The following is a 26,357-nucleotide window of genomic DNA, read 5'->3' as shown; positions in this document are numbered from 1 at the left end:
AAGTTAAAATAATGCGGGCTGACAGATTCAACAAAAGCAAATACCATCGATAGCAACCTCATAGCTCACAGTACGTCTATCTTTAAAGGTTTATTGTTCAAAATCAATTTCCTTATGGAGAAAACGTATAAAGTTTTTACTTCTGGATCCCAACTGTCGCACTTTATATCTTCCAGCAGGAGACCTACTCATCTTAATCCATATTTGCTCTTTTCCAAAGAACTCCCTTTCCTTTCAAACACAGCCGAACCAGTTCACCAATGTCTTTGAGTTCACTTAAAAATCACAGACAGGTGTGTTTGAGCAGAACTGGAGATAATCTCTCCAGGAGGACGATTGAGAGCTCTCATCCAAGAGCTTCCCGACAGTGTGACTCTCAGCATGGAGAGCCTTTGAAAGCCTTGACTTCACAGCTTTCTTCATCTCACACACCATCAGACGGCTTTCCCAAATTATGATCCTAGATCAGCTTTCCCCAAATACTAAATCTCAACATATTCATGAGGATTTGCTGTTTATACTCTTTCACAGACATGATTGAATTATCAGTTTGACATATTGAACTTTGCCTCTGATATAGTGTCACTGGCCCACCGGTGGGGCCAAAGCCATTACATATTTAAAACAGTAATATCCTATACTAAACCTAATCTAATCTTGACAAACTATATATCATTTGAAAGCTTATAATCTCTAGTTTTCATATTTGGTGACCGATTTTCAAAAATAAATTACAGAGGAGCCGTAATTTATCAATTTGCAACAAGAATATCTTCATATTCCTAAGGCGTGTTCAGACCTTTATTTTGAAATAGCAATGAACATGAAAAATCATGAAAGAATGGTAGAAACCTCAGTTTGTTTTCATGCCAAGAGGTCAAAAGATAGCATCCATTCAATTATTTTAGAAAAAGGGGTCTGAAAATGTTTTAAATATAAAGAAAAAAATAATAGATTCACCATTTGTGATGTGGCAGCGAGCTATAACGCACATACGTGTTATTTTTATGTTTCTTAGAGGTTGAATTCATATCAAAATCTGCCAAACTTCCCATATTACTTCTGAATAGAATGTCTACTTCATAAATTGTATGAAAATTGTGGAAATAATGGTTCAGATCACTCAAACCACATATGGAAATGGAGGCGCCCTTATATGGGCAGTAATGGAGTCCGGTTGTCACCTAGTGGAAGCGTTCGGTACTGCGCCCAAACTAAATCCCACTGAAAGCTCATTTTTTGAGATATCAACCTAAATTTTGAAACACAACTTGTTCAGATTTTTTACTTTGATTTTTTTGCAGTTTTAGAGTCGGCCAGGTTTTAAAAATATATATTTTATATAAAATATGAATAATTACATTTTTTACATTCATACACACATAAACTCAAACTTCTATAACTTTTTTTCTGTTTCATTTTCTTAATTTATTTCACTTCTACAAAAATCTGCCAAATGTCTTTTTTAAAACAAGACCAATTGTACGTCTATACTCCAAAGCATTCTATAATTACATCCATTTAAGTTCGAAATGTGCATTTTCATGTCTACTCAAAAAAAGGGGGGTGACACTTAGCAGGTTAAATTCCTCATAATGAGGTATTTTCCTCAGGAGAAACATGATCTGAGATGCAAGAAGCGTCTCCATTTGCTGTCATGAACAATTGAGATGCAATTTTTTATCTTTATTTTTATTTTTATGGCCCTTCACTGTGATTTTCTGCATTGCACAAACCATTCACATTGTCTTCGGAAACGGTTAAAATCTGGGTATTTTTTTGTATTTGTTCACATAAAAAGTAACACCTCATTTGTGATGTTTGCATGAACAATGTTCTTTTCATAGTAGCAGTTACAGGGCTTTAAAATACACCGATGGAAACTTTAAACTCCTCCAGCGTGTTTTCTGAGGTAATGGCCATAATTAGCTTGACAACGTCCCAACAACACTCAGCCTCTAATGAAGCTTTAGAAAGTGATGCATATCTTCCCTCAGCAGAATCAGCGGGATATTTTCGCCCTCGTTAGTGCAAATAACGTCTTTTAAAGAGAATTCACTAGGGCTGAAATGATGAATCATGGGAAGGTGTTTCCAGATGTGACCAGCTGCTTGTTTCTGAAAAAAAAAAAAAAAACCCACATAATTCTGAATCTAACGCCACTTGTTTTGGAAACTTCTGAAGAGCTTCTCAAATAATCACTTGAGTTCAGCTGTGTTTACTTGCAAATCTAGTGTAAAACATCTGTAGTTGTTGCTGTCATGTTTTTGAAAAACATATAGGCCAACAAAATGTCAAGTGGTTTAACCATCAAGTAAAAAGTAATATAGCCAAAAATATATTTAAAAAATCATTCGTATCTGTGAACATAAACTCTACTTGTCATATTCATTCACTCAAGACATTGTTATTATGAATTTTTTATGTGTTTTTAAATAAGTATAAAAATAAACCCTAAACCAAATAAGACATTATGAAATTCATATAATCTGCAAGCCTCAGAATAACACGGTGTAGGACTGAAAATAATCCAAGATATTTGAAATGAACAAAGACATTTGCTTTACCGTTTTCCACCGCCTCTTTCCCCAATGGCCATTAGGAGTCGAGGGGCTGATAGCGATCAAGGCCTGTAGGGCAAGATGTGTGTACTTCGGGGGTCGATGAATTGTCACACCTTTAGTACAATGGGGGAAGTTGTCATTATCTGATTGGTCAGTTTGAACGTCTCACATTTGGGTTAAAGTCACATGGTCAGGGAAAGGATAAGGCCCCGTTTACACGTACATGGTTGTTTAGAAAAACGGAGACATTTCCCTTTGGTTGTGCCCCTCGTTTACACGCAAACGGAGAATTCGCCTCTGAAAACGATTCTTTCTAAAAACTCCGGCCAGAGTGGAGATTTTGGGAAACTCTGCACGGAACGCAGAAACGCACGAAACGCCACAGAACTTGCACGGCGACCTATATTTTCGGGATTCTGATTGGCTAACATGGGCTTGAGCTTCTCGTTACACTGCCACCTACAGGTTTGGCATGCTCTTGACGGCATACACACGGGTTTGTGTAAACAAACACTTTTCTGAAAACGGAGAGGGTGAAATGTCCGTTTATGAAAATGACCGGCCACGTGTAAATGTAGCCTAAAAGAAGATTGTAACTGTTGCTCTGCCTCTCTGATTGTCTGGGTCCCTTTCTTGGGTCTCTCTATTTATCTCCTCTTTTCTTCGTCTCTCTCTCTCTCTCTCTCTCTCTCTCTCTACTATCTCTCTCTACTATCTCTCTCTCTCTCTACTAACTCTCTCTCTCTATCTCTCTCTCTCTCTCTACTAACTCTCTCTCTCTCTCTCTCTATCTCTCTCTCTCTCTCTCTACTAACTCTCTCTCTCTCTCTCTATACTAACTCTCTCTCTCTCTCAGGTAACAATTTACATATATGCTGGGTAGAATTAATGGTATAAGTTATCATCATCTCATACATCTATTTTGTAACTATTTTAAGTGTAACCATAACCATATTTTGTCATTAAACCTTTTCAATTACAAATAATGTGCTAACTAGTTTTGATTTGGTATTGACCTATTGCAATACAATATTGTCACTCTCTATAGCAATGCTCTCCCACACATCAAGCTATTGTAACTGCGCTTATTTCCGTCGTTGGTATAAGTAGCAGTGGGTGGTAATAGACAAGAAATGTACAGTTTTCTTGCTGACAACGTTTCTTTAGTCATTCGGCAGTCTTGCAGCCTGAACCCCTGCAGGAAAACAACCCTTACAGTGCAGTGTCACAGTCATTTAAAAACAGAATTGTCGAGACGCAGGGGGAAAAAACCTGCAAGATCTAGAGATGCGTTTTTAAAAGCTAAACTTGTAACTTGAGTGCCATGTTTTTATAATAGCACATCACAAGTAACTTGAGTTATGTAATCAGATACAGTACTAGAGTTATCTGACGAATAAAGTGATGCCTTACTATTAAATGTACAACAAAATATCTGAGTTACTTTTTGAAATAAGTAACGCATGCCACTTTGTTTCCCCATTTATTTATCTTTACTCTATACAGCCGTGAATTTGCATTTCATTTAGTGAAATGGCCTTTACATTGAGTAAAAATAGCCCAGCCCAGGTGAGAAAAAGTAAAACATTACTTTCCATAAAAGGTAACTAATGCAACAGCAAGCACAAACTATGCAAAAGCGGCAGCGTTTTCATTCAGTCCTTCAAGTGCACTATATTAGTGGAGTAATGAGGGGATAGTGCATGAGGGAATAGGGGGCGATTTCGAACACAGATATGCATTTTTCAAGTATGAATTTCTTTTAATTCAACTTGATTTGTATCGCATTTCTTAGCGCAGACAACTGAAAGTCACTCATCAGTCTTCTATGAAAATAAACTTTATCTTGAGATTCTGAACTGAAGAAAACGGCAGATTGCTTTGCGAATGACGAGTCTGTGGGGGATGGGTCTCTATTTACATTTTTTCACAACACATTAAAGAGCTTTTTTATGACCAGAACAAAGAGTTTATATTGCCAGGCAGGCAGTCTCTGACTCGCATCTCTGTCAAGTGTGAGCAGTTTGATTCTTCTGAAACCCATGAGACTCCATTTAAAGGGGTGGTTGATTATGATTTTCTAACTTAAGTTAGTGTGTAATGTTGCTGTTTGAGCATAAACGACATCTGCAAAGTTACAACTCTCAAAGTTCAATGCAAAGGGAGATATTTGCTTTTAAAGAAATCGCTTTTTAAGGACTACAACAAACGGCTGGTAGAGACTACATGACATTCCTCCCGGGTTAGTGACATCACCAACCCTAGAATTTACATAAATCCCGCCCCCTGAACATGCTTTATAGATTATCAAGACAGAATATGCTAATCAATGACTAGAAGATAACTACACATCAGCTTCATAAATTCATCAACTAACCATTCAGAAATGTCCTGTTGCTTCTACATGTTGTCACTTCTTCTTGAGTCTCTCCATCATTGTCTGAATCCGGTTTGAACATAAAAGGCTAAAAGTTTTAGAAATTTTCAGTGCATGTGTGTGTGAGTGCAGCTGTTGAAGCTCCGCCCCCTGTGCCGGGAGCAGCAGCTCATTTGCATTTAAAGGAACAGACACAGAACGGTGCATTTTTGCTCACCCTCAAAAAATGACAATTTTAACATGCTATATAAAAATATCTGTGTGGTATTTTGAGCTAAAACTTCACACACACACTCTGGGGACATCAGAGACTTATTTTACATCTTGTGAAAAGGGCATTATACCAGCCCTTTAAATGTCATTGCTGTGTGGGAGAAAACACTGAGACACTAAAGAGGGCTTGAGAGAATGCAAAGCCTCTGCACACCACATACAAAACCCACTTTAACATAAACAGAGATACCGTCGTGATGTTATGTTATTGTCCTGTTGCCATGACACCAGTGATGTGGCCTGAGGCGAATCTAGTCCTCTATAGACCTGTTTCTCTCACACACACTTCTCCATCACTGCAGGATCTCAGAGGAGGATGAAAGCTGCTGGAGTGGGTGGTGTGTGAAATCTCCTGTCAAACGTCTCACTCACTCCACAAGATAACAGCGCATTCACTCCGAACACTGCTAATGCAACATTAAAGTCAAGAAATTCATCATCTTCACTCTAATATGACTGAGTGAAAAAATATGTGAAGTATATCTATATTTATAACACACAGAATTGCTATTGTTAATTAAAACATATCATTTTGGTCATTACAATATAAAATAATAATAATAAAATATAAAATAATTATTAAATATATATTACATAAAAGTATAAATTATATATTATTAAAAAATATATATAATAATTATTTTATATTATTATAATTTTATATTGTGTGTGTGTGTGTGTGTGTGTGTGTATATATCTCATGGCTTATATGTAATTTTTTTATGCATTTATATATTACATAATTACATTAATTATATTTTATTAAGAATTTATACATATAATAATTATATATATATATATATAATTATTTTGTATTATTTTACATTGTCTATATATATAGACAATACAAAATAATAAAATATAAAATAATTATTAAACATATATTACATGTTTTAATTATATATTATTAAAATTATATATATAAGAATTGTTATATTATTTTTTATATACATATTTATATATCGTATATACATTTTTAATTATATATTATATAAAAGTATTGATTAATTAATTAATTAAACATGTTGATTTGGCAACTAACTGAAATAAAATAAGCTAAAGTTGAAGTACTAAAATGACTAAAACTGACATAAAAATAAACTGAAGCTTATTAGAAATATATTTTTTAAAAGCACATAAAAAATAACTAAAACACAAATCAAAATTTAAATGAAATCTGAAAATATTAAAATAAAAGCCAATTCCAAATATTAATAATAGTATATAAATAATACTAAAATAACACAGATATTTGATTCTTAATTCTGATTGGTTGACAGACACCTCAGTGTGATTCATTAAAGGTTAGATTGGGTTACTGAAGCTTTACTGACCAGTTGTTCACAGTCGTTCAGCTCCATCTTCTGGGAAAATCTTATTTAATTGATTTTCCCATTCAAGTAGACGGAGCTGAACGACTGTGAACGTGGTCATTAAACTCAGGAATAAAATCTGACAACAATATAGACTCATATTGTGCATCTTTAGCTCAAATCACAGGCTTTCTCAGATAATGAGCATGAAAACGCCGACTGGCTCTTGCAGACAAACTCAAACCTGCGTCCACATCTGTGAATAAGATGTTTTTATTGTCGTGTTGAATGAAACCGTATTCACAATCCATTTACCATGGGAGAGGGTAAATGTTCACTTAAAAAAATATAAGATCAATGATGAAAGTTAAAAAGGCAAACCCTTAGTTCACATGGCAAGGCAGATTCATACCCATAGATCGTCCAGGGCCGTTGAGTGAGTGTGTGTGTGTGTGTTTTTTGTGTGCATCTATTCCGCTTTTTTAGTCTCATCTGCAGTAATATTCACAAAAAATGATGTTTTAGCCATGCATATGACCGCTAAATCAACATACTCTAAGTTTGGCATCTTTTTTATAAACTACACACTTCATCTTGAATTGTTTTCAATACATTTTTTTTTTTTTTACACATTTTTACATTTCTGGATGATCTTACGGATCACAGACGTGATGGTCTGAATAAGAATTGCTCTGTAATACCAAAAAAAAAAGACCAAACGACAATATAGATTAAGAAAACATTATTATCTTATACTCTAATGATTAAAAAAAAAAAAAAACATATCCTCATAAACTTTAATAACAGATTTGGTAGCCTGTAACTCTCCTGAGAAAGGTATGATAAAATGATTTTTCTATTATTATTATCATTATTATTATTATTCCTGTCATACTTGCTCAAAGCAGATGAATCGAGGAACTGATGAAGTTAGCCACTATAATTGTTTTCCTCCTCGTGTTTCTGTACAACATTCATGAGTTTGACTGCATTATGATTATTCCCGTTCCACAATATCATTAAATTAACAATCACATCTAGTACAGGCTTCAAGATTAATGGGTACTTTCCACAAATAGGGTTCAAAACAGAGCTTGAAATCGTGTCCGTCCACCTCAATATTACAGTATATGAGCTGTTTTATTTAATTAATTTAAATTAAATTGATTTAATAACTAGAATACATTTCAAATTAATTGAATTGAATTTAAAATTGCTGAATAGTGAAGACCTATGAGGTGCAACAGGCCAAAATCACCATTTTAAAGGAATTGATTTGTAAGTTACATAACTGTTTATCTAACATATCTACTAGTTGTTTGTCTTTATTGCTTAAAAAAAGTAACGGGACCCTTTTCATGGAAAGTGCCGATTGCGTTTCACGAAATACTGTTCCTGCCCGATTCAAAGCTTTACAGTCTCTAATCTAAAGCAAGTCCCATGATTGTTTTACTACATTATTACAAAATACATAATTCAGAATTAGCAAACATTCTATATCGAGGTGCTAACTGAAAAACCACAACATAACCAGCTGAATATTCCCAGCAGTTTCGTAAATCAAAATGAACACGACGGTACAAAAGAAAAGTGCTTCTCAGGATCCTATTTGGCTTCCTCAAAGAAAATGTCCCTCACACACGTCGATCCCGCATCGACATCTCAATATCTCAAACCCGGACGTCTGACAGTCCCTCGGAGGAAACGTCCCGTTCGCCCGACGACAGTGGGCCGTTTGGAAGAACAAAAACTAGCTCATTCTGGCTCTTTATTAAAGTAATGGCAGTTTAAGACATCGGGTTCTATATGTGCAAACGAAATGAGTCTCGTACGTACGAACAGCGTCAAACTCTGAATAAACGTGTTGAAAACATGCGGAGAAAAGAAAGACTCAAGTATGGTGCATTTTTATAACCCCTTTGACCTTTTGTTTTTTGTTTCTTGTCAATTCATTTATCATAATTAAAGGGATGGTTTGGAGTAAAATCAACCTAGGGTCCTTTGCACCATGACCTCGAGCCAACCCCCCCCCCCCCAGAAGCCTTTTCCCCCTCGGTCGAACTTTATTAAAGTTAGAGCTTATTTATAGATATCAGCCGGATGGCTTAGTGCAGGCGCTAATGGATCCAAAGATGTATTTGGTAAATTACCCCACTAATAATGCCCAGAATGGTGCCAGACTTCTACAGTCGTACAAATAGGTTCTGTACTCATAAAACGAGGCATTGGAAAGTTTGTACGTACATCAGGAGTTTATTTAAATAACACTTGCTACCGCTAACCCAGATGTCGACGTCACTTCTCTGAGTTGAGATAAGCACGTAAAAGTCCTGGCAGAAAGCGATGCATAAGCATGTAGTGTAACGACGGCCAGCTCCAGGAATGCACTAATATTGTGTTGGTAGTACCAGCTTATAACAATTATTAGTTAACACTAAAGGTGATGATACACAGGGCAACTTTTTGAGCAATGTTGCTGGGCAATCTTGCAGAGCGATTGTTGCTTGGGCACTTTCCCATTGAAAATGGGCAATACATTTATATCTGGATAATTTAGATCGGTCATGGGCCCTGTGTCTCATCTGGTTGCCCGTTGATGGCAACATTGCCCAGCAACATTGCTCAAAAAGTTGCCCTGTGTATCATCACCTTAAGTTGTCAACACTTCGGAAAAAAATTATAATTTGTCGTTACACTACATCCTTATGCATCGCTTTCTGCCAGGACTTTTACGAGCTTTTCCCAAACCACTGAAGTGACGTCGATGTCCGGGTTAGCGGTAGCATTAGCCGCCAGGCAAGTGTTATTTAAATAAACTCCTGATGTACTTACAAACTTTCCAATGCCTCGTTTTATGAGTACAGAACCTATTTGTACGACTGTAGAAGTTTGGTACCATTCTGGGCATTATTAGTGGGGTAATTTACCAGATACATCATTGGATCCGTTAGCGCTTGCACTAAACCATCCGGCTGATATCTCTAAATAAGCTCTAACTTTAATAATGTTCGACCAAGGGGAAAAAAGGCTTCTGGGGGGGGGTTTGGCTCGAGGTCATGGTGCAAAGGACCCTAGGTTGATTTTACCCCGAACCATCCCTTTAAGGCGTTTACACACTGAAGAAAGCTGCGTTTGCAGGAAACATGGGTTCACACGCGGGGAAAATGCAAACTCACTCGAGATGCCAAGAGCTCGACAGATGCGGAAAAGTCTGTTTTCTCAACTTTTATTTGCAGAATTGTCGCAAACAAGGTTTGCATTTTTCATCTACGTCTTTGCACAGCTGCATTAAAATCAACAGATCTGATGAAGCATTGCCTAAAAGTTACATTTCTCTATATATATTTTTTGCACGTTTTTCGTAAACCCTTGCGTTTTGTCACGGAAAAGCATCATTCCAATTCAAATCAATAGATATGCAGCTAAAATTCTCGACATTTCTTTGCACAGCTTTTGCAAACCCTTGCGTGTTTTTTTGTGCAATGCACCATTCCCATTGAAATCAATATATCTGAAGCTTTGTCTAATAGAATTACTCAAGGTTGGTTTGCACAGCTTTCGCAAACCCTTATGTGTATTTTATCTACGTCTTTGCAAAGCATCATTCCAATTAAAATCAATGGATTTGCAGCATTTCCCAAAAGTTACAATTCTCTACTTTTTTTTTTGCACAGGTTTCGCAAACCCTTGCGTATTTTTTATTTATTTTTTGCAATGCACCATTCCCATTGAAATCAAAAGATCTGAATCTTTGCCTAAATGTTAAATGTATCTAAACTTTAGTTCGAACACCCCAACAATACTTTACGTTTTTTTCATCTACGTCAATGCAATGCACCATTCCTGTTGAAATCAATGTATTTGCAGCATTGCTTAAAGATGCATTCTCTCAACTTTTGTTTGCACGCTGCAACTTTTGCATCTTTGCATCGCAGCGTTCCCATGTAAATCAACAGATCGGGAGCGTTCTCCAGTGTGTAGACGGCCTTGACGTGTGCATGAGAACGGATGCACCAGTTTTGCGATGATCTCCATGTGGATCCTGATTGCGAGGGTTATTGTATATTGCAGGAGGAACAGCACGGGTCTTCTTTATCCGGCTGAGAGGCGTAGTCCATCTGCCTCACGATCTCTGAGAACAGTTCGTCCACCATGGTTTTGCTCTTGGCTGATGTCTCCATGAACGGACAGCCCCATTCCTCAGCCAGAGCTTGACCCTCGCTCGACGAAACCTCGCGCTCGTTGTCCAGGTCCACCTTGTTTCCCACGAGAATCACGGGCACACGCTCATACCTGTGAATGCACATGACACGATAATGAGTGAAAGATGTGGAATTTCAGCAATAACAGTTTCCAAACAGGTTTCCCTGATAGCCCTACTGCACCTTTGGCTCTTGTCTGCCATTGGTCAGGCAAACGGATAGTCCCGCCCCCAAACTCATGTCATTGGTTGAGTCAACAGTTGACAAAACAGAACAGTGTTGGAAACGAGTCGCAACATCTAATTCATTCTCCATAACATTGAACTACTCATAATAATTGAACTAGAAATACAATGACCAAACAAATCTTCTCAACCTGTACAGCGTGCATGCAATTGTCCCTAAACCAATACATAACACTTTCCAAAAAATTCAAACAAAAATGTTTTATTCAACCACAATAATCATCATTGGTAAAATGCACCAATATCTAATGAATAATTTGCTCCAGGTGAAACTGTTCAATATGTTTTCTTTACCAAGATTGATGGGAGTTAATACGAGAGCACTTCACTCCAGTTATTGAACCACCATCCGATACCTGAGGTCAAAATCATTAAAGATGATGCAAATGTATTTGTCTTCTTCGCAATGGTACACTAGCTGTGTCTTGACCCTCAAAGTGTGTGTGTGTGTGTGTGTGTGTGTACTTGTACAACTATCTTTGTGAGGACCAGTTTGAGTTTTAAACCATTGGAGTGAGGACAAAGAGAGTAAAGTGAGGACATGTTGGCCGGTCCTCACTTTCTGAGAGCCTTTAAAGGCCTGTTTGAGGGTCAAGACTTGGTTTTAGGGATAAGGTTATAATGAGGTTAAGGGTCGGTTTAGAGTAAGGGTTCGGGTTAGGCACTTAGTTGTGATGGGTAAGGTTAGGGTAAGCGGCTAGAGATTGCACTGTGTCAATGAATGTCCTCATAAAGATAGATGTACAAGAATGTGTGCGTGTGTCGCTGATCCTGGACTGACTCTGAATCATTCCCTCCACAGACTCTGAGTCAGAGCTATTGATCTGTCAGATCCTGCAGCTGAAAAGCGAGTGTCTTTAGAGAAGTGTGTGTCCAGGGCTGTTGAGTCATGAAACACACTCCCAGTGTTTAACACAGAAGAGCGGAGGAGTGTGCGTTTCATATCAGCTCTAAATAAAGGAAGATCATAGTGATGGTAGAGAGTGATGAAGAGTTGAAGATCTCAGAACACCACTGCTCTTTTCCAGCAATCAGGATCAGGATCTTCAGACCGAGTATATTTATCAAGTATTAAAGGGATATTTCACCGCTGGAAAGATGAATGTGTGTTTAAATTGGGTCATTTATGTAGTAGAAATGTGAAATTATTTTAGAAGTTGGTGCCTTCTAGACTGAGATGAAAGACTACAACTCCCAGAATGCACTTGCTTCGCAGCCCTACGAGGCCACTCCCAAGCCACGCCTACCGGTTACAGAGGGCAGTATCGGGAGAAATGACACAGCTAGGCTACTAGTCGACTCGAACCTGAAACGACGGCGTTTTATCGTGAGATCCCCCTATGGGCGGGTTGAAGACATGCGGGACGAGCTCCTCCTACTGGCTGGAGTCTCTCGCCTCTGGATAGAAGAGCCTCTGATGAGCTAAATGACCATTTTTGCGTCATCAGAGTTTTTTTTCCAGACACACAATACAGAAATCTCTCGTCTCAGGGGGACATGAGGGAGGGAAGCACGGTCACTCCAAAATACTGCCGGGTTTCTACTGATACAAAGCTTAAAGGGATACTTCACCGTTTTTTCATATTAAACTATGTTATTCCCTTAACTAAGACGAGTTGATGCATACCTCTCTCGTCTCAGTGCGTGCACTCAATCGCTCTGACGCGCGGCGACACTTTGATAGGCTAGCACTTAGCTTAGGATCCAAACAGAGATGAAGTTAGAAGCGACCAAACACCTCCACGTTATCCCTATTTAAATACAGTTACACGAGTAGTTACACGACCAAGTATGGTGACACAAAATACGGGAGCACTTCGACTCGGCGCAGTAAAAAGTCACGTTGGTTCTAATGACAGAAGTGAGAGGGAGAGGATTTTTCAGGAGTGATGATATTACTGCGCCGAGTCGAAGTGCTCCCGAGTCCCGAGTGCTATTCCGCCATACATTATAGTTATCCTTTTTACCCGCTTAGAAAAGCGCCACCATACTTGGTCGTGTAACTACTCGTGTAACAGTATTTAAATAGGGATAACGTGGAGGTGTTTGGTCGCTTCTAACTTCATCTCTATTAGGATCCTAATGAATGAACTGGGCTAAGCTAAGTGCTATCAAAGTGTCGCCGCGCGTCAGAGCGATTGAGTGCACGCACTGAGACGAGAGAGGTATGTATCAACTCGTCTCAGTTAAGGGAATAACATAGTTTAATATGACAGAAGACGAAATATTGGCCGTACTGCCGCTCAAAAAATTTGGGCTCAGTATTAAATTGATCACATTCAAGACATTTATAATGTTGTAAAAGATTCTATTTCAAATAAACTTTCTATTCATCAAAGAATCCTGAAAAAAATGTAATGTATCTCAGTTTCTATTAAAATATGCACTGTAAAAAATGATTGTGATTTTAACAGTAAAAGACTGTAAAAATGCTACAGTGAAAAACTGTTAATTTGTTACCGGAAAGTTTCCTTACTATATACGGTAAATAACTGTGATAGATCTAATGGTACATTTAATGTAATTTTACTGTAACATACCGTTTAATTTACAGTTTTTGGAAGTAAAAACGAACAAGTCATTGTATAATTTACAGTGAAAAAACGTAAATTGACATTCCCACAATTCCCAGCGTGACACTTCACATTTTATGTATTTTTGTTGAAATAAATGTTTCGTCATGGTTTTCTTAGGGTTTTTTTTTTCTAATAAGTTATGTACATTATGGTTTTATGTTACATTTAATGTTGTTAAATTAATGTTTATTGTATATGTGTTACCATGATGGTGTTTAGTGTTTGTGTGAATGACACTGTGCAGTTTCTATATTTGCCAATGTTAACTTTCTTGTGGAAGAACTACTTGTGATGAGCTTTGATTAATCATGTGACTCTCATTACTGCTGTGATTGTTGGTTGTCAGTGTATTATAATGGTACAAAACAGATATTAATACTTGAATAGGTCGGTAAATTAACATTATATCAGATAATGAAATATGGTTTATTACTGTACATTTTAAGTTAAGTCTGTACAACCTATAATGTTGCTACTGTATTTTTTACAGGAAATTTCTGGTAACCACAGCTGCCAGTTTTTTCCCGTAAATGTAATGGATTTTTTTTTTACAGTGTGAAGCAGTTTTCAACATTGATAATAATCAGAAATGCAGCAAATCATCATATTAGAATGATTTGTGAAGGATCATGTGACACTGAAGACTGGAGTAATGAGGCTGAAAACTCAGCTTTGATCACAGGATATAAATTACACTTTAAAATGTATTCAAATAGAAAGCAGTTAATCGAAATTGTAAAAATATTTCAAAATTTTTACTGTATTTCTTTTATCAAATAAACGCAGCCTTGGTGAGCAGAAGAGAGTTCTTTCAAAAACATTAAACCGACCCCAAACTTTTGAATGGTAGTGTATATATACACAGTATGTTAATACTCTGATTGCACTATGTAAATACTGTGATTCTGTCAGTAGTGAATGCCAACAGTGATGTTTAACAGGAGCAGGAGTTCAGTGGTGACAGCAGGGCTTCTGGAGCTCGCTGGTGTTTGATTGACACTGTTCGGCATTATTTATGAAGCACCAGACAATCACGTCTCGTTCTGCAATGGCAATGAGCATCATTCACATCACTCACATCATGTTATCACATCTAGCATTTCACCAGCCTCAGCTAATGTTCCTCGACACACTAGCGGGACGTTGTGCAGCGAGAGTGTGAACGGTGAGTGGGAGGTAAGAGGCACAGATGAAATGTCATCTATTGGTGGCGAGCAGGAGAAACGCTATTTATAGCCTGACTGACACAAGGGACGTCTGAAGTCTGAAGTCTGAGTTCGACGCATGTTTGAGCAGGTCTGCGAGAGATTGTGTCATATTCATGAACATATGCTGCTTCAGCTCGTGTGTGTGATGGTGTTCACCATGTGGGAAACCCAGACTTTTAAGTTGAAAGCTTGTCATTGAACGAATTATGATGGAAATGAACTGTTATTTTGAATGCTGTACATTCAGTTTGTGCACATTTTATGCACTGCTGATGAAGAATAGCAATAAAGCTGTCGGAGAGAAAAATACTACATATTCAGCCAGTTTATGAACTACTTTCCTCAAAACAAATATCCCATCAGTCTCAGCGGCAGCACGACTCACACATCTAATGTCTCACACATCTTTGATCTGCGTTTAGTTTCATAAGCGCTCTAAGAAAGATTCCTGCATGATTTTAATTATAATTATCATAGTTATTAAAAAACAAATGATATGTAACTGTTATGTTTTTAAATATCTGTCTATATATATATATATATATATATATACATACTCACACACACACAATTATTATAATATACATACATAATATTGTGATTTTAATTCATTTTAATTATTTATTTAAAATGATTTCCTAATATTAAAATAATTTGAGATATATAATATTCCATAAAATTTATATATATATATATAGTATAATATTATATATATATATGTATATATATACAGTAAAATATATATATTAAAATTAAATACATATCAAATTAATTTAAACTGATTCAAATGAATAAAAGCTATGTAATTAAATTAATGATTTTTTAAAATGATATATATATATATATATATATATATATATATATATATATATATATATATATATATATATATATATATATTTGTGGTGTCAAATCGATTAATCGTGATTAATCGCATCTAACAAAAGTTTGTGTATATACGTTATGCGTATATATATTATTATATTTATATATGTGTGTGAGTGTGCGTGTGCTTGTCTGTATATATAGATGCGATTAATCATGATTAATCGATTTGACAGGCCTAATAAATATAACATTTTAATTTTATAATTTATATATATATATATATATTTTTTTTTTTTTTCTAATTTTTTTATAAGCAAACTGTTGTTGTTGTTGTTGTTCAGTTTCCTAATGCTGCTTGGTGACATTTTCCACAATGTCATGCCATGCATTATCATCTTAATGTCAAACTGATTAAAATTATTTAATACAGTGACAAGATAACAAACACAGAAGCACTAGTTAAGTGAATGTAATTACCCTGGAGTTTAACGAAGCGCGAGCCTTTCGTGACCCAAACATCTATTAGAGGATCATTGAAGCATGAGCGTCGGCTCGTAAAGACTGACCGCAGAGATTATGATGAATCCATGAGCTGCACATGCAGATGACAAGGTGCATTTACCAGTTTAGCATCTGACAGCGGCTCAGTAGCTAATTATTCTTTCATGCTACTGCGCGCATGCATTGCTTATTGCCTGAAACCACGCGTCACGGCACACGCATTAGACTGAACCACACTGGGGTAATTTACAATCAAATAATGCAATGCATCAAATAGATTTAACCATGCACTTTAATGATGGAAATGGCTAAAGTTTATTAGTGTTGTTTTAGCTTGATTCGCTATAGGAATTAAGCAAGTCAAGTAAAAAAAAAAAGTGCCAAATGCAATTTATAGAGAGGAACTGTTTGGAGTGTGTAATGATTGTGATGAGGCACTGAGGGATTTAAAAACACTTGATTTCACTGTCCGTCTGTCAGAAAGTGACGGCTGCATTGCTCTGTCCAACGCATTGAAGTCCTCGCCGGCGCAGTTGCCCAGTAACGGTTCGACCCCCGGCGCTTAGAAACACAAAAACAGATGTGATGTCTCCAGAGACCCTGCTGGAAGCAATGCATGCTGGGATGCTTTTGGCCAGAAATGCTGGTCAGGCCACACGCTGATTCAGAGCGAAACAAAGGAACCTAGTTGTTAATGAAAACAAAAAGGGGAACGTTTTTTTTTTCTTTTCCCAAAGATCCCAAAATAAAGATGTCTGTCAGAAATTAAAGGCTGAGTAAAGTCCAAACTGACTGAACGAGACACAATGTTCAGAAACTAAACCGCTAGAAGAGCATAGAACATAAAAAAAGGATAAAACAACATCCAAGATTAAATCATGATGTTCCGTTTCCTGTGTTTCACGTGTGTTTAGTTCCGTTTCCTGTGTCACGTGTTTAGTTCCGTTTCCTGTGTCACGTGTTTAGTTCCGTTTCCTGTTTCACGTGTGTTTAGTTCCGTTTCCTGTGTTTCACGTGTGTTTAGTTCCGTTTCCTGTGTCACGTGTTTAGTTCCGTTTCCTGTGTCACGTGTTTAGTTCCGTTTCCTGTTTCACGTGTGTTTAGTTCCGTTTCCTGTGTCACGTGTGTTTAGTTCCGTTTCCTGTGTCACGTGTTTAGTTACGTTTCCTGTTTCACGTGTGTTTAGTTCCGTTTCCTGTTTCATGTGTTTAGTTACGTTTCCTGTTTCACATGTTTAGTTCTGTTTCACGTGTGTTTAGTTCCGTTTCCTGTTTCACATGTTTAGTTCTGTTTCACGTGTGTTTAGTTCCGTTTCCTGTTTCACGTGTGTTTAGTTCCGTTTCCTGTTTCACGTGTGTTTAGTTCCGTTTCCTGTTTCACGTGTGTTTAGTTCCGTTTCCTGTGTTTCACGTGTGTTTAGTTCCGTTTCCTGTTTCACATGTTTAGTTCCGTTTCCTGTTTCACGTGTGTTTAGTTCCGTTTCCTGTGTTTCACGTGTGTTTAGTTCCGTTTCCTGTTTCACATGTTTAGTTCCGTTTCCTGTTTCACATGTGTTTAGTTCCGTTTCCTGTTTCATGTGTTTAGTTCCGTTTCCTGTTTCACGTGTGTTTAGTTCCGTTTCCTGTTTCACATGTTTAGTTCCGTTTCCTGTTTCACATGTTTAGTTCTGTTTCCTGTTTCACGTGTGTTTAGTTCCGTTTCCTGTTTCACATGTTTAGTTCCGTTTCCTGTTTCACGTGTGTTTAGTTCCGTTTCCTGTTTCACGTGTGTTTAGTTCCGTTTCCTGTTTCACATGTTTAGTTCTGTTTCCTGTTTCACGTGTGTTTAGTTCCGTTTCCTGTTTCACATGTTTAGTTCCGTTTCCTGTTTCACATGTTTAGTTCCGTTTCCTGTTTCACATGTTTAGTTCCGTTTCCTGTTTCACGTGTGTTTAGTTCCGTTTCCTGTTTCACGTGTGTTTAGTTCCGTTTCCTGTGTTTCACGTGTGTTTAGTTCCGTTTCCTGTTTCACATGTTTAGTTCCGTTTCCTGTTTCACATGTGTTTAGTTCCGTTTCCTGTTTCATGTGTTTAGTTCCGTTTCCTGTTTCACGTGTGTTTAGTTCCGTTTCCTGTTTCACATGTTTAGTTCCGTTTCCTGTTTCACATGTTTAGTTCTGTTTCCTGTTTCACGTGTGTTTAGTTCCGTTTCCTGTTTCACGTGTGTTTAGTTCCGTTTCCTGTTTCACGTGTGTTTAGTTCCGTTTCCTGTTTCACGTGTTTAGTTCTGTTTCCTGTTTCACGTGTGTTTAGTTCCGTTTCCTGTTTCACGTGTGTTTAGTTCCGTTTCCTGTTTCACATGTTTAGTTCCGTTTCCTGTTTCACATGTTTAGTTCCGTTTCCTGTTTCACATGTTTAGTTCTGTTTCCTGTTTCACATGTTTAGTTCTGTTTCCTGTTTCACATGTTTAGTTCTGTTTCCTGTTTCACGTGTGTTTAGTTCCGTTTCCTGTTTCACGTGTGTTTAGTTCCGTTTCCTGTTTCACATGTTTAGTTCTGTTTCCTGTTTCACGTGTGTTTAGTTCCGTTTCCTGTTTCACATGTTTAGTTCCGTTTCCTGTTTCACATGTTTAGTTCCGTTTCCTGTTTCACATGTTTAGTTCTGTTTCCTGTTTCACGTGTGTTTAGTTCCGTTTCCTGTTTCACATGTTTAGTTCTGTTTCCTGTTTCACATGTTTAGTTCTGTTTCCTGTTTCACGTGTGTTTAGTTCCGTTTCCTGTTTCACGTTTAGTTCTGTTTCACGTGTGTTTAGTTCCGTTTCTTGTTTCATGTGTTTAGTTCTGTTTCCTGTTTCACGTGTGTTTAGTTCCGTTTCCTGTTTCATGTGTTTAGTTCTGTTTCCTGTTTCACGTGTGTTTAGTTCCGTTTCCTGTTTCATGTGTTTCACATGTGTTTAATTCTGTTTGTGTTTCAGTTAGATACCTTGGTTATTCATTGATTGATTATCAGTTTCACCTGTGGATTGGTTCATTGATTGGTTTGTTTGTTCTATTTAAGCCTGTTCTTTGTCAGTTCAGTTCTGAGGGTTCTGAGTTTTGGTTAATAAAGATTTATACTTCTGCAAGAAGATCCGCTTCTTGTTTGAGCATGTTAAAGCTCTGCAAAGTTCCAAAGTCCCTGAAACGCCTCCATTGTAGTCTTGAGTTTTCTTCCGGGAACGAACACGTCACAATTTTCCTCATTTAAATAATTCATACGCAGAATAAAGGGGCGGGGCCTGGTTGAGTTAGTTAGTAGTGTGTTAAACTGGCGGTTATGGTAAGAGGCGGGACATTTCCCAAACACGCTCGAAGCACTCGACCAATCACAACACACTGATCCAACCGACCAATCAGAGCACAGTGTGCTTTTCAGAAGGAGGGGCTTCATAGAGACAGGAAGTAAACAGAGCGTTCCTGACAGACTGGGAAGAGAGGAGCTGCAACAATGGAGAATATGAGGAAAATAATCAACATTCAAGCAGGAAAACCTGTTCTAGTAGAGCCAAAAAACAACATCAAGACTTTGATAAAGGGCATAATAGGTCGTATTTAAATAGTATAAAGTACCTGAACTGATGTGAAAATACAAGCGCTATACATCAAGTAAAAGGTCACAGTGCAAGTAAAAGGTAGAAAAGTAGCCAAACCAATTTTAAAGTCGTACAACATACATAATCACCCTCGGTGTAGAGAAATAGAGGAAATCTTCTCGTCAGAGTGAAACACAAATGAAGACAGATGAGTTCATGTTAATACGCCGCAGCTTTGCTCGCGGTCGCAGCGGTGCAGTGGAGCGGACAGTAAATTGGAGCAGGTTAAAAAGCAATCATGATCTTCAGCGGCCTTCCCGTTCCCTACACACTCTCTCCAGGACACGCTTTTCCATGTGTTTCAGAGCTAGGAGAATAGCAAAAACACTCCCGCAAAACTGATTTCAGATGAGTGTGAAATGTCAATGTCTATGGGCTCGAACAGCAGGTTTCCCTCAGGAACACAATCTCATCTTCCAAGAAGGAAAGTCTCGTGGGACACAGTTACACCCTCATCCAATCCACGATCACAACATTTACTTTACAAAGCTGGCATCAGACGCGCTGTTGCATTAAAAACGCCTAAATGCAATCAGATATAAACAGAAGTTGTAATGACTACAGGAAATCATAAACCAATGCACAGGTAAAGTACATTTATAATGTTACAAAAGGATGAATGTTGTTCGTTTGAACTTTCTATTCATCAAATAATCTTGAAAAATAAAAATGTATCACAGTTTCCCCAAAAATATGAAGTTTTCAACATTGATAATGTTTCTGGAGCATCAAATCAGCATATTAGAATGATTTCTGAAGGATCATGTGACGCTGAAGACTGGAGTAATGATGCTGAAAATTCAGCTTTGATCACGGGATATAAATTACACTTTACTATATATTCACATAGAAACAGTTATTTTAAATTGTAATAATATTTTACTATTTTTACTGTATTTTTTATTTAAAAAAAATGTGTCTTGGTGAGCAGAAGACTTCTTTCAAAGCACACACAATTAATATAATAAATGTTATATAAGTTCTGTCTGAAGGGAGTCTGAATGTCATTAACACATTTACGCATTAATTCAATAATGCTTTTAGATACCTATTAGCATAACACATTTTACAACATGTAAATGCTTCCACAGAATTGCACACATTTAGCATGGCAGATTCTGTGAAGCAGCGCACAGATTGTGTGTGGGCCGTGTGTTTAAACACCTGCTGTAGCTTAATTGAATACATGGATGCGTTTTTTAATCTAAATTCACTGAAGAGTGTTTCACATTAGACGGAAAGCAGAAGAGCGACGGGTCCGCCCACATTTCCTCTTCCCAGGGTCTCGCTGCCAAAAGTCCAGCAAGTCTTCGGGTTAGTGCGCGCTAATGCAGTCGTGATGTTTCTTTGGCTTCCACCGGCACACAATCTCATTTATATTGTGGTGAGTGTGCAAATCTCACCAGCGTTACTGTAGTTATCATCAGCCGTCTCAGCATGTGTCTGCAGATTAACAACCTGTGCCAGAGCTTCACATATCTTTCTGCAGGTTCTGGCATAAAACCGTGCCAATTCAATTCATAATGCGAGAGATAAAGCTGCAAAAAATATATAATGTGCTTAATGGCGGGAATCTCACCATGAACTTCAACCTTCCCTCAGACCCGATTTATGCATTTATCTAATGCATTTTTACTTAAAGTGATTTCACAGAGCTGTGCAAGTGTCATATCTTGCTATTGCTCAGCACTACAATTCATTTATTTAATAATGCATTTATTTGTTTATTTAGCAAGTAAGACGGATAAATGCACAGTTGCTACAATTGCTGAACCCCAACATGCACAAAAATAACTAAATATGGGCTATGATTCATCCTTTTATAAACTATTCCGCACCAAATCAGTCCAAGCGCAAGTTACAAAAGACTTTCAGGAAGTTCTGCATCAAAGATGTCAAGCTGCTGCATGCAAATATGGCAAAATTATGGAAGCTTGTTTCCGCCACAGAATAAAACATTTTAAAAGATAATTGTGACTTTTTATCTCACAATTGCGAGATATAAAGTCAGAATTGCGTGAAATAAAGTCGCAATTGCGTGTTATAAAGTCAGAATTGCGAGATATAAAGTCAGAATTGCGTGAAATAAAGTCGCAATTGCGTGTTATAAAGTCAGAATTGCGAGATATAAAGTCAGAATTGCGAGATATAAAGTCAGAATTGCGTGTTATAAAGTCAGAATTGCGAGATATAAAGTCAGAATTGCGAGATATAAAGTCAGAATTGCGTGAAATAAAGTCAGAATTGCGTGTTATAAAGTCAGAATTGCGAGATATAAAGTCAGAATTGCGTGAAATAAAGTCACAATTGTGTCTTATAAAGTCAGAATTGCGAGATATAAAGTCAGAATTGCGTGAAATAAAGTCACAATTGTGTCTTATAAAGTCAGAATTGCGAGATATAAAGTCAGAATTGCGAGATATAAAGTCAGAATTGCGTGAAATAAAGTCAGAATTGCGTGTTATAAAGTCAGAATTGCGAGATATAAAGTCAGAATTGCGTGAAATAAAGTCACAATTGCGAGATATAAAGTCAGAATTGCGTGAAATAAAGTCACAATTGTGTCTTATAAAGTCAGACACATAAAGTCTGACTTTATATCACGCAATTCTGACTTTATAACACATGATTGCGAGTTTATATCTCGCAATTCTGACATCTTTTCTCAGAATTGTGAGATAAAAAGTCCAATTCTAAGGTCCAATTCCAATTCCAATTCCAATTTTTTTTTTTTTTTTACCTCAGAATAGTTTATATCTCACAATTCTGACTTTATAACACGCAATTGTGACTTTATATCATGCAATTCTGACTTTATATCTCACAATTGCGTATTATAAAGTCAGAATTGCGAGATATAAACATGCAATTCTGAGAAAAAAAGTCAGAATTTCAAGTATATTTCTCGCAATTGCGATTGCGATAATTTTGACTTAACACACAATTGCGACTTTATATCATGCAATTCTGACTATATAACCTGCAATTGCGACTTTATATCAAGTAATTCTGAGATATAAAGTCAGAATTGCGTGAAATAAAGTCACAATTGTGTCTTATAAAGTCAGACACAAAGTCTGACTTTATATCACGCAATTCTGACTTTATAACACGATTGCCAGTTTATATCTCGTAATTCTGACTTTTTAACACGCAATTGCGACTTTATATCACGCCATTTTGACTTAATAACACACAATTGCGACTTTATATCATGCAATTCTGACTTTATAACCTGCAATTGCGACTTTATATCACGTAATTCTGAGATAAAAAGTCCGAATTGTGAGATTAAAAAGTCGCAATTACCTTTTTTATTTTTCACTCTGGCGGAAACAAGCTTCCATACAAAATCGTGCATGCAAAAAAAACAAACAAAACCAAAACCTCTTTATAATGATATTTTCAGGGAAATGTGCATTGATGTCATGACTTGATTACTGTGGTAAAGTGTCCGGTTACTGACCGCCACTAAACCTCTCCACTATTGTTCATAATGACACCATCAGGCAGTTTTTAAGGGTGCTTTTGCTATTCAAATGCAACAGTTACTGTATATGTCACGATCAACCACACACATCTGAATAGACAGAAAATGCCAGAAGACATAAAGCGCATAAATAAGAGCTTTTTAAAAGCTTTTCTCACTCAAGGTTCTGACAGGATAATTCAGGCCTTTCAGGTTTTGCGGCTTCAGTGATGAATCTTTTGTCTCTTTGTGCTTTTACCTAACGCTCGGGTTATAATTGTTCTGTAGGTCCTGTTTATGAAAGCAGTGTGTGTTCAAACCTCTGTTAAGAGTCAATATGGAAAAAAACACACAAACAATACAGCATCTGTTTCTAGGCCTGAGGTTAAACTACAGAAAGATTATAACAGACGCTGCCTCCCGTTAGACTTATTATTAACGGCAGCGTCATATTATTCCACACACACACACACACACACACACACACACACACACACACACACACACACGCACACAGTGTTTCCATCTTCTTAACTGGGAAAACCTTGGAAAGTTCACCTCGCTCAGAGAAGACAAACTACCGGCTTTACAGACTCATCAGTACCATGGTAAAATTAGGGTTCTTTAATACAGTGTGTAACATGATACAGAATGATTACTACATTTATATAACACTTACAAACAAAGTACTGTGACAGTACCCTGGTAAAATGATTGTATAAGATGCTAATACCATGGTACTTTTAATATTTACCATAGTATATGTCCAAAAACGTGTTTATACCGTCGTTTTCTGTCTTCTTTTACCTTTTTGTTTTTACCTTGCATTTACAAGAACGAACTGTGGCAGAACCGTGGTAAAATGACCGTATCACATGCTATTAATACCACGGCACTTCAATATTTACCATAGTACATGTCCAAAAACATGGTAATACCATAGTTTTCGGTGAGTTTACTGCTTTTACCTCAAAGTACTGAAGTACACAGTAAAAATGATGGTTCTTTAATACAGTGTGTATACAATGGTATTGAATGATTATCATATTAATATGTCATAAAAAATGTGATTATAAAAAAGTACTGTGGTAGTACCATGGTAAAATGAAAGTAGCTATCACAAGCTACAGTACATTAATATTTGCATGGTACATTTATTGTTTATTGCTATTCTTCTTGAATTTACAAAAAACTATTGTGGCAATGTCATGGTAAAATGATAGTATTACAAGCTAATACCATGGTACTTTAATATGTACCATGGTAAAACATGGTATGACCAACTTACATGTCTGTAACAATGACAAAAACACTGTGGAAATATGGTAATTTTATGGTATCGTGAGTTTTTTCAATGTGCTTCAAATAAATACTGTGATCTGCAACTAGAGTTAAAATGATGGTGTGGTAATATGGTATTTCCATCATTGATTACTGCAATACAATGCAGTGATTTTGTCCAAGAGGTTCTTCAATACAGTGTGTATACAATGGTATTGAATGATTATCATATTAATCTAAGTCATAAAAAAGGTGCTTATAAAAAGTACTGTGGTAATACCATGGTAAAATGAAAGTATCACAAGCTACTTTAATATTTGCATGGTAGATGCCATTATTTTCTGTAGGTTTATTGCACCTCGAATTTACAAAAATAAAAATATATTGTGGCAGTGTCATGGTGAAATGATAGTATTGATACTATGATATGCACATCATGGAGTTCAACTAGTGTTAAAATTATGGTATTAGGTGGTAATACCATGGTATTCATATCCATCATTGATTATTGCAATACAATGCAGTGATTTTGTCTAAGGAAGGAGCCTCGCATCTCTTACCTCTAAACTGACAAGCTAATACCATGGTACTTTAATGTGCACCATGGCAAAACATGGTACGAACAACTGTAACAATGGGTAATACGGTCCCTCGAAGAATACCACGCTGTTCCCATCATTGATTGCAATGCAATGCAGTGGTTTAGTCTCTTACCTCTTGACCCGGATGATCTGGTCTCTCATGGGCTTGATGTCCTGGAAGCTCTGCTGGTTGACGAGGCTGTAGACCAGGATGAAGCCCTGGCCGTTCTTGATGTACAGGTCCCGCATGGACGCGAACTGCTCGGTACCGGCCGTGTCCAGGATCTCCAGCACCGACGGCGACGAGTCCACCTCGATCTCCTTACGGTAGAAGTCTTCGATGGTCGGGTCGTACTTCTCGATGAAGGTCCCGGTCACGAACTGGACCGTGAGCGCAGATTTCCCGACCCCTCCACTGCCGAGCACCACCACCTTATACTCGCGCATTGCGCACAGAACCGAACCGAGTGACGCGCGTAAAGGAACCAGCTAACAGTGTCCGAGCCGATCAGAAGCGATGGGAAACTTGCATTGAATATCGCAGAAGTCGAGCAGATCAGGAGCCATGGCTGGCTGTGTTACACTCACCACAGAGACAAATAACAGAAGCGCGCAAAGAGCCAACGCGCGGGCTTCATGGCATCCGTAACCATGTAGAAGAGCCAGAACCCGACAGATGCGTGAAGAAGAAATAACCTCTGTGCGTGCATACAAGCGCTGAACACATCACGCGTCCCCTCCCTGATGCATCCCAGAATAGAAGATGCACACTGTTCTGCATCTTACAACATCTTCAACCGCCATACTCTCGGGTGGAGACCTTCTGAAGCCAGAACACACGGTCTCGGAGCGAGGATAGGAGTTTTATAGCGGATTGATGCTGTGAGCGTTCAATGGGCGCGGAGGAGTTCGACAAGCCACGCCCACTGTTCTTAATAAGGCAATGGTTGAGAGAGGTGGGCGGGACTTCCGCTTTTAACTCCGGCGCGGTTGGTTCTAGGATCAGTTGAGCGACCAATGAGAGGCGGCGCAGGGGGCGTGTCAATAAATGATGCTGTTCCTATGGCAACAGTGCGTCGCCCGCATCAGCACCTGAAATAGAAAGCAACAGGGATGCGGCCATTGTGTGTGAGTGTGTGTGTGTACTGATGGAGGCCGCGAGTCTGCAGTGTTCATCAAACTATTTAAATACTTCAATTCATTACATCTGCAGGATTACTGTAGTTCATCAACATGTTCCGCTAACGACAAAGGTTCATTTTAAACACTATATTTTAAAAATGCCACTTTATATACACACACACAATGACATTCATACATATTTCAGGAAG

At 37.6% G+C, this 26,357-nt stretch overlaps 1 protein-coding gene across 1 annotated transcript; it reads right to left on the bottom strand.

The window, feature by feature from the left end:
• Positions 1-9,883: 9,883 nt before the first annotated feature.
• Positions 9,884-25,927, bottom strand: rap2ab (RAP2A, member of RAS oncogene family b). Its single transcript, XM_084396538.1, has 2 exons — positions 25,160-25,927; positions 9,884-10,820 (listed from the first exon to the last, which is right to left on the bottom strand). The coding sequence occupies exons 1-2, from the start codon at positions 25,471-25,473 to the stop codon at positions 10,583-10,585; spliced, it is 552 nt and encodes a 183-aa protein (XP_084252664.1). The 5' UTR covers positions 25,474-25,927; the 3' UTR covers positions 9,884-10,582.
• Between the last annotated feature and the right edge of the window lie 430 nt (positions 25,928-26,357).

This window comes from Rutilus rutilus (genome assembly GCF_951802725.1).
Source record: "Rutilus rutilus genome assembly, chromosome: 2".
In the NCBI taxonomy this organism is placed as follows: Eukaryota; Metazoa; Chordata; class Actinopteri; order Cypriniformes; family Leuciscidae; genus Rutilus; species Rutilus rutilus.
The sequence above is the reverse complement of the archived record's forward strand: the minus strand, read 5'-3'. Positions and strand labels throughout refer to the sequence as shown.

Bases quoted from the DNA above. Each gene is read 5' to 3' on its own strand.
- rap2ab (XM_084396538.1), bottom strand. From the start codon at position 25,473: ATGCGCGAGTATAAGGTGGTGGTGCTCGGCAGTGGAGGGGTCGGGAAA. The intron at 10,821-25,159 runs GTAAGAGACTAA...GTGCATTCACAG, and splicing joins CAGATCATCCGGGTCAAGAG to GTATGAGCGTGTGCCCGTGA.